The following is a 17,020-nucleotide window of genomic DNA, read 5'->3' as shown; positions in this document are numbered from 1 at the left end:
AAAGATTTCACGTAAATTGCACGCTGCGTTCATGATTTGAGGCTTTTTGTTCAAAACAGGCCAATCCTGCGGTGGCGCTATAACAGGCCGTTCTAGAACATTTGGAGCAGATGTTCATCGTTGGCATCTAGGGAGTGTGTGTGCAAAGTTTGGCATCAACCGGGTTAACGGTGTGGGAGATTAGCTGGTAACGGACGGACGGACACACACACACACACACACACACACACAGACGGACGGACAGAGTGCAAAACATACTCTCTCCATGCCTTCGGCCTGGTGGAGACAATTAACAGCAAGACATCATTATTGGCAGAAGAAGAAGAAGAAGAAGAAGAAGATAGACAGCCTGGCAAGCTTTTCCGGGAATCTGGCCAACGCTACATTCTGCCGCGTGGGTGGAGCTTCATTTCCATCCACCAGCTGTCTAAAAACCCGGAAGAGACCCCGGCAGACAGCTTCCTTTGGCGGCGCATGGAATCTTAGATGTGCCCAGACCCTGGACTGACTTGAGTACATGCATAGATCAGGGGTCATCGCCATGCTGGCTTGTGGTGGACATTCTTGTCAAAATTCCATTTTATACCATATAATAGTGTCATTCATAGTAGATAAGAAATTTGCCACAGACAAGACCAAATATTTGCCTGTGTACAGAGCATATTGATGAACCCTGGTGCCATACATGTACCGGTAATTGGTTGCTTTAGACCAGTGTTTCCCAAAGTGGGGTCCGGGGACCCCCAGGGGTCCTTGAGGGAGTTACAGGGGGTCCCAAGATAAATGATAGTTAGGAACCAAATGGACCCTTAAGGGTCTGTAACTTAAGTTAAATTAGCTTTGAGTTTACAATGAATAATGGGGTCCCAGAGATAGAAATGTCATTTTGAATGGGGGGGGGGGGGGGGGGGGTCCGTAGACTATAATGCATGTCAAACTGGGGGTCCTTGAAATTAAACAGGTTGAGAATCACTGCTAGAGCCATAACATTCTTCTCTTATGGGGGTCCTTGGCATATGTTTTTCAAATGGGGGGCCGCGGGCTGATTAGTGTCAATTTGGGGGTCCTTGGCTTGACATGAAAAGGTTTGGGAACCACTTAACTGCTTTAGACTAGAGTAGACCACCGCCTACAGGGGGCAGTGAGTCTCTTTTCCAAGTAGTCCCATACACCGTGTTGTAGAGTCCGTGAGAAGAAGACTACTCAGAGAGGAGAGATTCCATGGTGTTTTCCTTCTCGGGTGGACTGGATGGCCTGCTCTGGATTTATCCTGTCAAAACTGCCCTGAGAGACAGAGACACCCGCAACGTGGGGTAAACACACACACACACACACACACACACACCGCAGCCTTAAAAACACCATTAAAACACATTTACCGTACCTTTCTGTTCCGTGGTGGGACAGCGAGATTGCACGAGAGAGTGAGAGATACATGTCTGCGAGACACACGTAAAGCTGCTACGGACTGGGAGAGGGAGCCTCGATTGGCTACTAGCAATATAAGCTAGCAAGTTCAACAACCACCAGCATTATTCGTTAATGTAAGACAACCGTTTGTTTACTGTCACAAAGGCCTTTGTTCCGTGTTGATTTAAAGACCACAGAACGTCGTGCTGTTCTCAGTGCGTTGATATTGGTATAAAAGGGGATGAGATTAATTAGTTTATTCTGCGGATAGACTGTCATGTCAAAGTGTGTGTATAATATGTGTGATAATGTTAACTGCAGCTATTGTTGTCTTGTTGGGGCATTCAGGATAAAGTGGTGGAGTTTAATACATGTAAACGTGTACCACGTTGCTTTACGGTTCAATTAACGGCTGCTTTGTTGACTTTTCGTCCAGTTTAACGTTCGTGTGTTGTTTATTGTTACTTAAACGTTACTGCGGTGGAAGTATTGTATACTTTAAATGATGTTACTGTATGTGTTTGTTAGCTCGATGCTAGCTGCTGTCAACTGCTGCTATGCTCGGTTGTTGTTGGCGTCCATGAGAAACAACCATACGTCATTTGTTCACTGGACAAAAATGACGTAATAGTGCTCTGTTTACCTGTACTGCTGCAAGTACAGAGTACATCCTGGGTGTTACTTTAACTCTGATGTATTATGTATATATATATTGTGTACAATTGGAAGGTACGAGTTAAATTGGTTCTATTTGTACAGTCAGCCTGAGTTTTAAAACATTACAAATTAACACTTGTTGTGACTCATCAACACGGGTAATCTAATTTAGTTTAAGGTTACTTTTTTTTTGCTTAATATATTACTGGCTCTCGATTAAACGGAAATAATTTTCTAACTATCTTGTATAATGTATGTCATTGCACTGCACCACATACCACACTTGAAGGTTTTTAACTTACATAAAGTATATGTCACAGTAACTGAAATGTAATCTCATGTCCTGGTGTGATTTTTGCCAACCAGATGACTGTTTCAACTAGGGCTGCTGCAGCTATTGATTATTTTCTATGCACATATTCTATTTTTCGATTGATCGAATAATGGAGGAGCGTGATATCTTCATATATATTTGAATGCATGCATACCGGTGTATATACAATATATCAATTAATCGATTAACCCCCAGCATTCTGTAGTGTATACTGGAAAAACCACAGAAAATTGCAGATCGACAAGGTCACAGCAAGCTTGTCGATGGGCTATTTTCTGCAGAGATATTAAATATAGGGGGAAAACAGAAGACATTAGTATAGAGCCCTGGGCGACTCCGCTCAGGGTTTCCGTGCTCATTAATGTTCTATTATACAGTACTTTGCCACACAACAATGTCATGTTACTGTACAATAGCCGATTTACAAGGCACAACCTGTCGCATCATCACGCCGAGTTGAGACCATAGTAGGGATATTTGAACTACTTTTAAGTTTTTATTTGAAGTATTTTGCCTACAATGAAAATCGGGATTGATTAAATTAGCCATTATCTATTTATGTTTTCATAAATTATCGATTCAATCAATTAGTTCAATTAACTTGCTGCGCCCCTATTTCCAACATTAATATGGTGCTGCAGGAAATTAAATCTCAGTTGGTTTTGCCTCTCAATCCACAGGTGCTGTTAGAAGAAGACACTGAATAAAAGCTGAACAGCAACAAGACAAAAAAACGACAAGATCCCCTCCCCCATCCTCCTGTTCCTGACCCTTTCTGAAACAAACCCATTTCACCATGAATGAAGTCAGTGTAGTCAGAGAGGGCTGGCTCCACAAACGAGGTGAGATAATCTTTATTGAGGTTTTTGCTATGCTAACAATTAATTGTAGAAAGTGGGTATCATCACTCACGCTATGGCATTAGTAGAAATGGAGTTGTAGCCGCGCTTGATTGGAGTTCATGGTTAAAATGTTCACAGAGCAGGATATGATTACACAATGTAGACTTCTCAAAAATGCATTTTGTCTTGTCAAGGTGAGTACATCAAGACATGGAGACCGAGGTACTTCATCTTGAAGAGTGACGGGTCCTTCATTGGCTACAAGGAGAAGCCTGATCTAACCGACCAGAGCTTACCTCCACTCAACAACTTTTCAGTGGCAGGTCAGTCCCAAATCGTAAAACAGCTGCAGACAAATTGCACATTGCTGCTTGCTTGCTTGCTTTCTCTGCACTATTATTGCTATCACTTTGACTTTTTTCACCCATACATTTCTAAAGCCAATGACCTTCTACCAACTAACTAAATGTTGTTGTTCTTTGCATACAACTAGAATGCCAGTTAATGAAGACTGAACGCCCCCGTCCCAACACATTTGTCATTCGTTGCCTGCAGTGGACCACAGTTATTGAACGCACCTTCCATGTGGATAGCAACGACGAGAGGTGAGAACAGAGTTATGTCACCGGCACCGTTGTGTTCAACCCAATGAACCCTAGCGTTCCTCCTCTATTCTGGCCATGTCATAATTAGCCCGTTGCTAAATCCCACTCAGCAATTGTCCAATGCCAATCCAAATAGTTTACCAACTGTTGCTATGCAGGTCAAACTTTCGCCACCTCATAGCTGTCAATGTTATTTTGCATGGCTGTGTTGTTGAACATTTACACGTCTTAACGTCGGGAAAGTTACACAACTGACCCACCCAGGTGATGGCAATAATACTATGATCATAGTCTTACCATGCAACATGAAAACTCCTGTCGGGCGGTTGTTAAAAGTTGATTTCTCCCTCTGTCATTTCCTCGTATTTCTAGTTTATTTAAATAATGTCATGAACATTTGCCCAGTGCATAGCCTACTGCAGGCCTGGTTGACTAGATTTAGAAGACATTTAGAAGGTTTTGCTTCTGAAATGATCCATTATTTATATGTTCCCGTCATTTAACATGCATCTCAATGGGTGAGAAGGACAGCTTGACCTGTCTCTTCGCTGCTAACGTGCCTATTGGACAAGGACGGGTTGGGGAGGGACTTAGTGAAGGGCTAATTGTAAACATTCAGACAAAGTTGAAAATAGCAGATCTACTAGCTCGAAACGAAATACAACACGCTGCGAGCTTTGAGCTATGAGCTTTTTTGGTTAAGTGATTTATTTGGTGTAGAGGGAAAGATTAGGAGACAGATCAGAGTAGTTAAGTAGAGCTACAGTACATCCCTGGAGGACCCTAGTTCAAAGGAGGCCAAAATATGAGAACACCCAAGGGCCAACTAAATCTCCTACTTCATCATAATGTACATTTGGACCATATTAAATATTAAAGTCACATACAAATGCATTGCACTTCAACCATCCCCCCCCCCCCCCCCCATCAATATAAAATATCAAAGGTCTTTTGTCAGGTGTGCAAAACACAAATAATTACTAGATGTAATCAGATGTGCAATGTCTTTCTATCTGTTTAGCTACCAAGTGGTTTACATTGATGATACAGTAGTTAAGTAGAGCTACAGTGCATCTCTGTTTCTTTTGCATTACAATGATTCACTTTAACTAGTTCTCAAATCCTGATTTCAGTTCATTATCAAACTGGCTTGCAGAATGCAAGCTTAGCTAGCTATCTCAATATTGTTTGGGAAATAACGGTCAAATTGAAACCAAATTTGAACTTGGGCCGCAAGTTAATATCTTCTGTCATGGTGGCCATGGGCGTCCAACAGCATTTGTTGCACGACTCTCATTGAATGAAAATAGTATAGTTTTGTGCCGCTGTCAACTTGTCCCAAGACTCCCCACAGTGTGGATGTAGCAAGTAAGTTTGACGGAATGAGGCTGTACGCAAAGTAGTGGAGTCTTAACTTATTTAGAGGGGGGTGAAACTCCAGGCTGAGTTTATAGTTGGTTTTACAGTTCAGGTAAAAAAAAATACAACATCGTAAAAAATGCCACACCGTTCATGTGGCTCCAATGTGGATCTCAGACTTCATGTGGCCAGCGTTTGATGTCTCTCGTCCATGACATATACATTATCTAGGACGTGACTCCACATTTGTGTCAGGTTTCAACCCAAACAGTGCCTTATTGACTTTTTATTCAGTACCTTATTCAGTTTTCTAGAATTAAAGTTAAATATTTGAAAAACTAATGTGTGGGGGACTGAGGTACTAACTTAGGTAGATCACTCTGGCAGTGTGCACAAGACATTTGTCCAGCGGTCCAACAGGCTGCATAAGGCTGACCCTATAACACAGCATGTTGTAAGCAACACAAATGCAGCTCATTTTGAAAACTTGTGAAATGGGGCATTCTGCATAATGGGTTCTTTTATGCCAATATTTTGTATTTTAGGGCCAAGTACACTTTGAATTCCAGACTTTTACCACCACTTCCTGAATCTTATCACACTGAACAACACAGCTCCAGCTGTGTTGTTTACTAGCCTGCCATAAAAATAAAACAATCACCCCTACGAAAGCAGCCTAGGGTTTCATGCCCCTTTAAGGACTCGTACAGTAGGTGTTTAAGGGTGATGTTTTGTGCCACAGAGAGGAATGGATGCGAGCGATCCAGTCTGTGGCCAACGGCCTCAAGATGCGTGAGCAGGAGGACGAGGAAGGGGAACCCATGGATGTGTTTGGCTCGCCGAGTGAATCCAGCCTAGAGGAGATGGAGGTGGCCATGTCCAAGAGCCGGAACAAAGTGGTGAGAGGCCCTAGTATTATGCAGTGAGAAACATCATTATGTTTAGGAATGCAAATGATTTATGTATGAATAATTTCAGGAATGTAGCACTGTACTAAGCGCGTGATTGTATTTGCGAGCAGTGGGACATCCAAAATGCTGCCACACCAAAGGCATACAATATAATGTCCTCCAGTTGTTACATATGTAGTACTACTGAGACAACAGTATTGTGTCTAAACAGAGTTCAACCTGAAGCATGATGGTAAAAAAACTTGATCGCCTTGCATCTTTGAGAGTTCAAGCGATAATAACAAGCATTTATGCCATGTCATATGATATTATTCCATCAGTCCTCGTTCAACTCCACAATTCAAGTTTTTCACAACATTGGTACGGTATTTTATTGCAGCCTTTTTCTGCTTTTCAGACAATGAGTGACTTTGAGTACCTGAAGCTGCTGGGTAAGGGGACGTTTGGGAAAGTCATCCTGGTCAAAGAGAGGTCCACTGGTGTACATTATGCCATGAAGATACTACGCAAAGAGGTCATCATAGCCAAGGTTAGATTGCACATTTAACCCATTTTGACCTGAGTTAAAAACATTCACTTTGACATTCACATTTTTACGATTTGTCAATAGCTAAATTATAACATAATGGTTAAAACACCAAAAGGGGTTCCCGCCCAGAATGGGTTAAGACCATATTATTAACCATGTGAACCTTATTCTGGGCATGTCATAATAACCATAAAAACATTCAGCAAAAAATAGCAGATCTACAAGCTCAGAACGAGTTAACATTGCAACAAGTTGTGAGCTTGTAGATTGGCTATGGTTTGTCAATGGGATTTAGTGCTTTTCAACAGGTTGTCCAGGGACCCCCCTGTTTCCGTGAGGCGGTTCTACCGTTCTAGGGGGTCCTGAATTGGATAAAAAATAAACGAAAAATGAACATCGGAATTTCCCCCTAAAATAGGGGATGCAAGGTTCCATATGCATGCTTGCAATCAGCAATTACTACATGATTATTTCAATCGATCATGCACCAAGTGTGTGTGTGTGTGTGTGTGTGTGTGTGTGTGTGTGTGTGTGTGTGTGTGTTGCAGGATGAGGTGGCCCATACAGTTACAGAAAGTAGAGTGTTACAAAACACAAGACACCCTTTCCTCACGGTGAGTACAGCATACTTTCTTTATACCCTATACCAGTGGTAACCAACTTGTTCAAGCCCAAGAGCACATTTCATTCCCAATATTGTAAGCCATGATCTACCACTAAAATATGTTAAACAAATGTGACCAAATTTGACTGGGAGACTGCCATTGGATTTTTTTGAATTTTTGTGTTTTCATTTCATATCAAAGCAGGGAATCATAGCTTCAAATTGACATATTGGTTGTTCAGTTTGACCCACCAGTTTTGGCGATATGGCTTATAGAGGAATGTCTTGCAGAAAACAGCGAGTTGAGAAAACAGGCTTGAAAGGTTCACTTCTGTGGTCTCTAACATTACAATAGCTACATGTTTAAGCATCTTTTTCATATTTACATGTCAATTTCAGCTTTGACACTTATTTCAGACTTGCTCTAGTATGTGAAGAGTCTGCCTGTGCTATTAACTCATTTTGAAAACAAAAAACTGTTTTTCTCTGGTGAAAAGCTGGAATGTGCGCGATGGCAGTCTCTCAGTCAAATCTGGTCACAAATACACTTGTCAGTTGTCACGATTGCAATTTCTGACAGGCTCAATGCATGTGCACACATCCACACAAAAACTAGTAGTTTAATTAAATAAGGATAAACACTGATAGTTATATTATGAATGCCTAAATATTAAGACAAACGTATTAGAAATATAAATATTTTGACAAAAATACAAAAACCATTCTTTTCCCTTTTTTTTAATAAAACAAAATGCAAAGCACATGAAATAAATTGCATTGACAGATTTCTTCTCATCAGTGCACAAATATTTAGTTTGATGAATATTCACAGATATTCTGCTCAAATGACATGACCGTATGATATGGTAACAGATACAATACTCTCAGGGTCAGCCCACCTTTAATGAGACTGCTGTGACTGCACATTATCTGCAAGCCCCTTTTGAAATCTGGTTGATAGTTAGTGATTGTCAGTCTGAGGCAGTCATTAAGATGTGAGTCAAGTGACCAAAAGTCCTGGGGCTCTATTTTCGTCCCCTTATCCCTAAACTTCTTTGCCTTTTTTACTATTTTGAAAAACATCTTTGAATAGTTCAACTAGCTGATCTACAAGCTCACAATGTGTCCATAGCCCATAGTCTCTAGCTCTGCCCTCCAGTTGATAGTCAGTTACTAGTTAAAAAAAAATCTCTCCATTTCAACACCTGTAGTTAATGCAAACACATCCTGCATTTTAACGGACACGTCGAATCTGAACAAATGGACCTGCTCGTTCACACAAGACGGCTTAGTTCAATATATTTAACATAATTCCTGCTACTATATAATTTATGAGCAGCAAAATGAGTTCCTATGTCTTTGCAAAGGATTTGTATGTTTTTTTTTCCACTGTTGAGTCCCGGTCAGTTCAGTTGGACGGATGAATAAAACCATGAATAAAACCAAACAGCCAAAACATTTCCGGGGTTCCGGACAACATCAACTGGCTCTCAGGACTCAATGAGTGGAGTCAGTGGGAAACGAACGCAGCTTCAGTTGGATTTTTCCAGCCGCGGCGAAGATAGCAGGCGGCCGTTCGCTGTAGCCTTTAGGTAAACGGAACGAGCTATTCTGAATACACAATCTGTGTATTGTTGATGGGTGCCCGTCTGCCTAGCCGCCCACTCTGCGATTGACTCATTCACTCATCACTAATTTAGTAACATTAGTAGCATTTTGGTTAGGTTGTAAAGAGCAGATGCATAAATTGATTGCTAAAACCAAACTAAGATTTAAAAAGTATTAATAATAATAACTCCCAATAATTCCTGTTTTCCAGACACTGAAATATGCTTTCCAAACCCATGATCGGCTGTGCTTTGTAATGGAATATGCCAATGGAGGCGAGGTGGGTGTGCACACACACACACAGACACACACACACAAACGCGCACAAACACAGATGTCGCACCGACCACGCTACAATTTCAAATGACATAAGCGGTTTGGCATGCACATGTTGTTATTCTTCCTCGCTGCCTGCCCTCCTTTAGCTCTTCTTCCACCTGTCACGGGAACGGGTGTTCACGGAGGACAGAGCACGATTCTACGGTGCTGAGATTGTGTCAGCGCTGGAGTACCTCCATTCACGTGATGTCGTTTACAGGGATCTAAAGGTGAGATGTTCTTTTAGGTGAGATGTTCTTTTAGTCAATGTTCTTTTAGCTGTGATGTGCAGTACAGACTTGGGGTTTACAGTGGTTCCCAAACTGAGGGTCAGGACCCCAGGAGTGTCTCCAAATAATTCTGGGGGTCCCCAGATGATTAGCTCAATGTGCAACATTGTTTTCTCACTCAACAGTAAACAAACCATACAGTTCAAGTGTAAACTATAGTATACAGGGTGTCTGCACATTTCTAAAGTTACAATTGAATTACTTTAGGATAAAACACAAAAACAATAAGTGACCAAAGTGACTTCTTGGTCCCTTAATGAAGTCAATTATTCCCATAGTGGATAAATGACACCCACCCACCCACCCCGTTATTTAAATTGGTATTCTGTTTACAGCTGGAGAATCTGATGCTGGACAAAGACGGTCACATCAAAATAACTGATTTTGGCCTTTGTAAGGAGGGTATTACTCCTGATGCTACCATGAAGACCTTCTGTGGAACTCCTGAGTACCTAGCGCCTGAGGTAAGGCACTGATGCTAACTAAGACAATGGAAATGGCATGTGTTGTGACTACATGCTCCTTACTCCCCCGCCTTCACATTATTAATCACGTGGATCTTGGAAGCCACATGAACGGTGTGGCTCCAATGTGGATCTCGGACTTCATGTGGCCAGCGTTTGATGTCTCTCGTCCATGACATATACATTATCTAGGACGTGACTCCACATTTGTGTCAGGTTTCAACCCAAACAGTGCCTTATTGACTTATAATATCAGTTTTCTAGAATTAAAGTTAAATATTTGAAAAACGAATGTGTGGGGGACTGAGGTACTAACTTAGGTAGATCACTCTGGCGTGTGTGCACAAGACATTGGTCCAGCGGTCCATGAGATTAGCAATGGACAGTGGACACACAGACTCTTAAAACACTTTGACTGCCATGGACAGAGATCTCCGTCTTTTCAAAAACATGGACAGATTAAAGGAGGTATTTTATTGATTTTCTACATTTTGTAGCGCTCCAATTCCATTTCATTACAGGTCAGAAATGCCTGACTGTATTTACGGCGCCATCGTTATTAACTCTAATGACCATCAAACCTTTCTAAATCACTTCACAAGTTTATGAGGTGCTTTTTTTTGAGGGGCGCTAGCCCATCCTATGCCCAGCTTTGTGTGTCTGTGTGTACCACGTAATGTGATGATGTGATTCGCTGAGCACGAAATGTGATTATGTATGATGATAAGAGCGCTCCTCACTTCACACAAGTGTGATTTCTTTTAAATACCCTTCATTTCCTAGGTCCTAGAGGACAATGACTATGGCCGGGCAGTGGACTGGTGGGGTCTGGGTGTGGTCATGTATGAGATGATGTGTGGCCGGCTGCCCTTCTACAATCAGGACCATGAACGCCTGTTTGAGCTCATCCTCATGGAAGAGATCCGCTTTCCTAGGAATTTAGCCCCTGAGGCCAAGGCCCTGCTGGCTGGCCTACTCAAGAAGGACCCCAAACAGAGGTACCATTCCCTGGCTGGCTGTGTGTGTCAGGGTTATTATCTTTAACTAAAACTAATGAAAACCAAAATTAAAAAAAAATAATGAAAATAAAAGCGAGGCTTTACAAAAAATAATGACAACTACCGGTAAATGAAACTGTTGTTTTTACAAAACTAACAAAATCATTGAGAAAATGTCCTTTTGTCTTAGTCTGTCGGTATCTAAGCTCACTTTTCGGAGCTTTTGGAATCGGACTACCCCTTATTATAATAAACTCAAAAGGTATTTTCACAAAACAACAACTAGCTAATCTGCCTTTAAAAATGAATTAAAACTAATTGAAATGACGTAAAAGCAAAATAAAAACAAACTAGATAAAGTGCCAATCGGCACAGGTCTCCACCAGGGCAGGTCAGGTTGTGGCCTCATGGTGGCGCTATAACAGGCTGTTGAGGAAGATTTGGGCCGGAGGTTGGTGTTGGAGGGATGCAGGTACAATGTTTTTGTTTTGCACAAAGCGGCCTCCTGGTGGCGCTATAACAGGCCGTTCTGGAAAGTTTGGGGCAGAGGTTGATCGTTGGCATCCAGGGAGTGTGTGTGCAAAATTTGGCATCGACCGGTTGTGTGTGTGTGTGTGTGTGTGTGTGTGCGCGAGTGCATGACGCGACTTGGCTTGTTGTAGCGCCACCATCAGGCTGTTGAAAACTGTCAAGTGGCATTTCTTCCTTAGCCTAGTGGGAATATGCATGCACAGTTTCATCGCAATCGGACGCTGCGTTGAGGAGTTGTGGCGATTTGTACAAAGCGGGCTACTCCTGAAAAGTGTAGGAGCCAATCGTGGCCAATCAGGATGGAATATGAGAAATCACGGACGGAGTGCAAAACATACTCTCCCCACATGCCTTCGGCCTGGTGGAGACAATGAAATTTCTAAACTGTATAACCTTGGTCTGCACTTTGTTCTGGGATCATATATTTTTGCCTTGACGTCAATATGCTTCCATTGACAGGTTAGGAGGAAGCGCTAACGATGCCAAAGAAGTAATGGCCCACAAATTCTTCACCACCATCAACTGGCAAGACGTGGTGGAGAGGAAGGTAGGAACTAGTGAAGCTGAAAGAATGCAAAGATTTGAAGTTTATTTCTAGACATAAGGAGAGTGTGAATCAAATCACATTTTGTAATCTACATTACAGCTAGCTATTTGAATTACCTGTGGAAACATTGGGTTACTATGATTTGCTATTGTCCCATTCCCTTTGTGTCATCCATGCAAAAGGCTGTTTTTCAATCACCCGTACATAAAAACAGGCAAATACGGAACGTTTTTATTCAACTTTGGCATTGATTTTTAATACGTTTATGTAAAATGTTCTATTTGAAAATTCAATTTAAATGCTACTCACTAAAAGCAGCACCAATATTGCACTTTAGTACTAGGAGTCTTTGGCCCAGACTGTTATGAGTCCTAGAGGTTAAATCTGCAACTGATTATATGTATCGGTGTACACTCATACTCAGTAACTATACTCGCTCATTGCATCCCACCTCAGCTTACCCCGCCCTTCAAGCCGCAAGTGACATCAGAGACAGACACCCGGTACTTTGATGACGAGTTCACAGCACAGACCATCACACTCACACCTCCAGATAAGTGTAAGTATTATTGGGGCGGGGGTTAACATTTTATTTGTGTGCTAAACTGTTCTCACCCCAGGTTAGGTTGATTTACAATCAGTTCAAACAGTTTGCGCACACTGACATTTCCTGTTTTTGTTTGTTTGTTTGTTTTACAGATGACAGTCTGGATTGTGAGGACCCCAGCCAGCAATCACATTTCCCCCAATTCTCCTATTCAGCTAGCATAAGAGAGTGATACTATCTCAACCACACACGCTCATACACACACATAAAACCTAAAACACACACTTAAGACATGGACACAGACAGCTCCTGTGGCCATACCTAAGCAGCTTTTCCAGTGACCAGTATTGCCATACAAGATACCGGAGTTTTGGTCCTGGCAAGATATAACCCCTGATTTATATTTGGTTGCGCGCAGTGTCGCACACCGAGAATAGACGATCTACAAACTCACAACTTGTCACAGCGTGATGCGCCGTTAGCTTGTGGATCTGCTGTTTTCGGTGTGTGACACCGACGCATATAAATCAGGCTTAAGTGCCTAGACCTGGTGGCCATATTGTTCTGTATGAACCCCCTTATCCACACTACGGACAAAGCCTGGCTGCATTGGCTGTACTGTAACAAACTGGACTTCAGAACCTCATATTGTCCTCAGCACAAATCACCATTATCAGGACTTAGCCTAGTACCTTCAGATGGCTTATAGATACCTGCTGCTGCTTCTTTGGACTATACCCCCCTCCCCCCCCTCTAAAGCAACTGTCTCATTTGATATGGTCTTATAAAAAGCCATACAGTTTCTCTATGACTTTTCCAAGTGCTCTTCTCGGGAACTAACTGTCACCAGTGGTGGTGACAGACTAGTCTTTAAATGAGGGAGGATGAAGTGTGGCAAGTTATCCGCTATGTTTTTCTTCTACATTTTGTGTTTCTCAAGAAAACAAGGGGCATAGAATGCTAACCGAATGTCATAATTTTAGTCACGGCGTGTGTGTGAGAGGATGAGGTTTTGTGTGTGGGTGTACACGTGTTTAGATGATGCTTGCCCACTATGCCTCAGCAACAACATGAATTTATGAATTGGTTAGCATGGCAAAATACAAGTGATTATGTCATGGAATTCTATCGCAAAGCAAAAAAATGTGCAGTGATGTAGAGAGATATCCTTTTTAAAATGTATGCAATGAAAAAAAAAAGTGTAATTAGTTTGCTCTTGTCTCGGAATGTGATCTCTGTTAATAAATCTATGTCAAGTGCTACACAGCAATGAATGGGAACTGGGAATAGCTAAATGCACAAGGTGTATATGTTTTTTTTTTATGTTTTTTAATTCTAACATTATTTTTTTTAAATCAGTGAACGAAACACCAGCCATGTGATGTTAAAGAGGGTCAAAGAGCACTTAGTTACTTAATGAAAGCAGACCTCGTTATTCTCAAATGGACCATGTGCATAGTGTACAGTAGCTGACAGCTTCCTGGTTTAATGTCCTAATCTTTTCTCATACCTGTACTAGGTGTCCAGGTGCACTGGAATGTTGGGAATTGCTAGAAAAACAACTGGACCCTATACATTTTCACTACATTCAGAATACCAGTTCATATTTTCAGTTTCATTCTTCAGAGAGTGCACTGACTCGGTTGTATCCGATCATATTTCTCTTTACATGGTTTACAGTCTTGCCAGAGTATTTTAAGAAGATTCCTGCCATCTAAAATAATGAAATAGTGTTCAGGTGACAACTCCCTATTAACGCAATTTGCTAGTCTTAATAAATAAATTTGACATTTTGTCAAATTGTGACATTATCATACTGTACCTACCCTTTGACTGTGTGTGCAGATCCTTCCAATGTTGTTCCAAAGGAACCAAAGTGCTGTTTTCTTACTTTTCTTTGTGCCCAACTTTGACTTTGCATTGAATCAGAAATGCTCTTGCTGGATTGTGTGTGGGAAGGCGCTGGAGAAAGGACAAATGAATCATCTTATCCGAGGCTGACTTATACTTTGTGAACACGGTCCATTGTGAGCTTGTGTTTCTGTGCAATTGTTGTGACTTGCAAGGATGTTTTTTTTGTTTGTTCGTGTGTGTGTGTGTGTGTGTGTGTTTTATTTTCAGTTCTCTCATTCGTCTATAAAAACCGGCCACACAAGTGGAACATCATTGATGAATGACTGCGGTGCACCATTTCAGTTTCAATAATGGGTTGTATGATTAAAGATGAGGATGCACCCACCATTGAATCTGGCACTAGGCTGTTGACTGGCTAGTGATATAAGGGCAGGTACAGAACATCCAGTTAAACCTCCTTTACACTCATCAAGCCATCTGCTCCATGCTGTTTTGAAATGATTTCTGGGTTTTTTTTTGTATGTTTTTTGTTTTCATTTTCCAACTTGCTGTTTCCCCTGTGTTCCTTTACCCTTAAACTCAATACATAGTCTGAAATTAAGGAAATTCATAATGGTTGAAAGAAATGTATGTTTTTCAATTGCATTATGCTATTCAAACAATTCATTTCTATTTGTCTATGAATGTAATTCTGGAAGACAATGAATGAATACACATTTTTATCTCTGTAATTGTCTTAATTGCAAGTCTGTCTTCACAATTGTATGCATACAAATATGCACATTTTCCCTATAATTTTATGTTTTGGGGATACAAATTATATAGGCCTAGGTTGGAACCATCAACCCCTTTTAACATTGTATTTGAGTAATGCATTGCAGACCATAAATGTCAGTGTCACACCGATATTGAAATGACCACATTGGTGAAATTTGTCAAAAAGCAAATAATTAAAAATCTTATCAATTTTATTCACATTATCTTGCATCCAAATAACCTCAGGCAAGGGAATACAATACATTGTGACCCTGCAGGGATAATTGTGTAATAGAGGATATGCGCATGCATCAAGTGATTGGCAGATTGAGTGGCGAAGTGAGTGACAAAGTCAATTTAAGGTAGTTTAAAGTTATTTAATGCAATCAGATAGGACTTTTCTGTTTGGATGTATGAGCTATCAAGGCCAGAAAGTAGTTTTTTGACACTCAGTAGGTGTTGACAGTTTATAGACTACCAGTAGGCTACACCGCTACAGGAAGTTAGGAACAGTTTTGTGTAGTGTAGTAGCCGGGAAGAAGAAGCATTTCAATAATTCAATTGCATTGTAGACTAGAGTAGACGCTCCAGGGCCAGGCGAATACAATAGGCTTTTTTGATTGATTGATTGATTTATTAACAGTTTGCAGAATTACAGTACATTTCAAGTAGACCTACAACTCAATACATACAGTCGTCTTCTTAGTTGTTTAGCAGGAGCAGGACGCTGCAGGAGTAACCAAGAAATTCGGATGCATTACATAAGGGATAAGGCAATGGCAATGAATCATCTGTACTCTTCACGAAGCCACTGCGTGCGGTGCGGCGCGGACATGACGTCCTGAAGAGTAGACGCACGGCCACTAGCCGGCCTCATCTATACTCTAGTCTAAGGGCCTCATGCATGAATACTGGTGAAAACGTGCTCTGTTGACGGGAACGACCCCGCCTCTGTTCCCTCCCTTCTCACATCATTCATGTCACATGTCACTATACGAGTGTTGCCATCATGTCCACTGAGACATGGCAATAAATAACAACAACAACAACAATAATAATAATAAAGACTTGGCAATAAGAGACTTTGGGCTTCATTTTCTGTAAAGTTGCTCGTTGGTGTTTTTCTTTTTTGAGGAGGGTTTGTTTTTGTAGTTGGGCTTGCGTCCAAAAGTTTTAATGATTTTTCTTTCTTTCTTTTTTTAATTGGTTCTCAAATATTTTCATGTCATGGACCCCCAAATAAGGCTAATATGTATATAGGCTATTTGTTTGTAACTAACATAACAAGGCAGGGAGCCCCATATCATATTTGTTTTGTTAGAATGTTTAAAACAATCTTCCAAATATTCCGTATTGTGTTTCGAAATAGAAGACAGATCTAGGCTACAAGCTAACGCAACCAGATCGTCTATTTTCAAATAGTGTGGCTTAAAGCAGTGATTCCCAACCTGTGTGCCGTGCCGTTTGATATGTCCAGGTGTGCCGCCTGATTTGACAGAAAGTAACACTAACCATCCCCGAAAGCAATATTATAGCTAAGTTGAAAAGTGGTGAAGTGGTCCTTTAAGCCTTAAAGGACCACTTCACCACTTTTCAACCTATCTTCAAGTTCATATGCCAGTAAAAAACAAAAACAAAAAATCTGCTCGGTCTGTGTCTCATAGGAAGGCTGTGCATGGACAGTTCAGAAACCCATCCACCAGTGACATCATCATCGACAACCATATAGTATAGGCCTATATAATATAGATTTTTATTATTGTGATAAGTGAGAACAATGGCTTCCATTTTAACATTGCAACTTTTCAGGAATAGAAAGCCTGCAGTTTCTATTAGCTTAGATTCCCCATCGATAA

The 17,020-nt window shown here is 41.1% G+C and overlaps 1 protein-coding gene across 2 annotated transcripts; it reads left to right on the top strand.

Moving 5' to 3' along the window:
- Nucleotides 1-1,191: 1,191 nt before the first annotated feature.
- On the top strand, nucleotides 1,192-15,139 carry LOC310860799 (RAC-beta serine/threonine-protein kinase-like). 2 transcript variants are annotated; one of them, XM_083767974.1, is made up of 14 exons: nucleotides 1,192-1,313; nucleotides 3,082-3,243; nucleotides 3,438-3,566; nucleotides 3,737-3,848; nucleotides 5,950-6,106; nucleotides 6,516-6,647; nucleotides 7,196-7,261; nucleotides 9,071-9,139; nucleotides 9,285-9,407; nucleotides 9,803-9,931; nucleotides 10,715-10,929; nucleotides 11,920-12,007; nucleotides 12,464-12,566; nucleotides 12,707-15,139. In XM_083767974.1, the coding sequence occupies exons 2-14, from the start codon at nucleotides 3,198-3,200 to the stop codon at nucleotides 12,784-12,786; spliced, it is 1,449 nt and encodes a 482-aa protein (XP_083624100.1). In that variant the 5' UTR covers nucleotides 1,192-1,313; nucleotides 3,082-3,197; the 3' UTR covers nucleotides 12,787-15,139. The 2 variants fall into 2 exon arrangements, with proteins under 2 accessions (XP_083624100.1, XP_083624101.1); XM_083767975.1 differs by lacking the exon at nucleotides 1,192-1,313 and adding an exon at nucleotides 1,338-1,544.
- Nucleotides 15,140-17,020: the final 1,881 nt, after the last annotated feature.

Source organism: Protomyctophum parallelum, assembly GCF_964188405.1.
Source record: "Protomyctophum parallelum genome assembly, chromosome: 1".
NCBI classification, from domain to species: domain Eukaryota; kingdom Metazoa; phylum Chordata; class Actinopteri; order Myctophiformes; family Myctophidae; genus Protomyctophum; species Protomyctophum parallelum.
The sequence above is the reverse complement of the archived record's forward strand: the minus strand, read 5'-3'. Positions and strand labels throughout refer to the sequence as shown.

Excerpts from the sequence above, each read along its gene's own strand:
- LOC310860799 (XM_083767974.1), top strand. The coding sequence starts at position 3,198 with ATGAATGAAGTCAGTGTAGTCAGAGAGGGCTGGCTCCACAAACGAG. Across the intron at positions 3,244-3,437 it reads GGGCTGGCTCCACAAACGAG|GTGAGTACATCAAGACATGG; the intron begins GTGAGATAATCT and ends TGTCTTGTCAAG. Across the intron at positions 3,849-5,949 it reads GTGGATAGCAACGACGAGAG|AGAGGAATGGATGCGAGCGA; the intron begins GTGAGAACAGAG and ends TTTGTGCCACAG.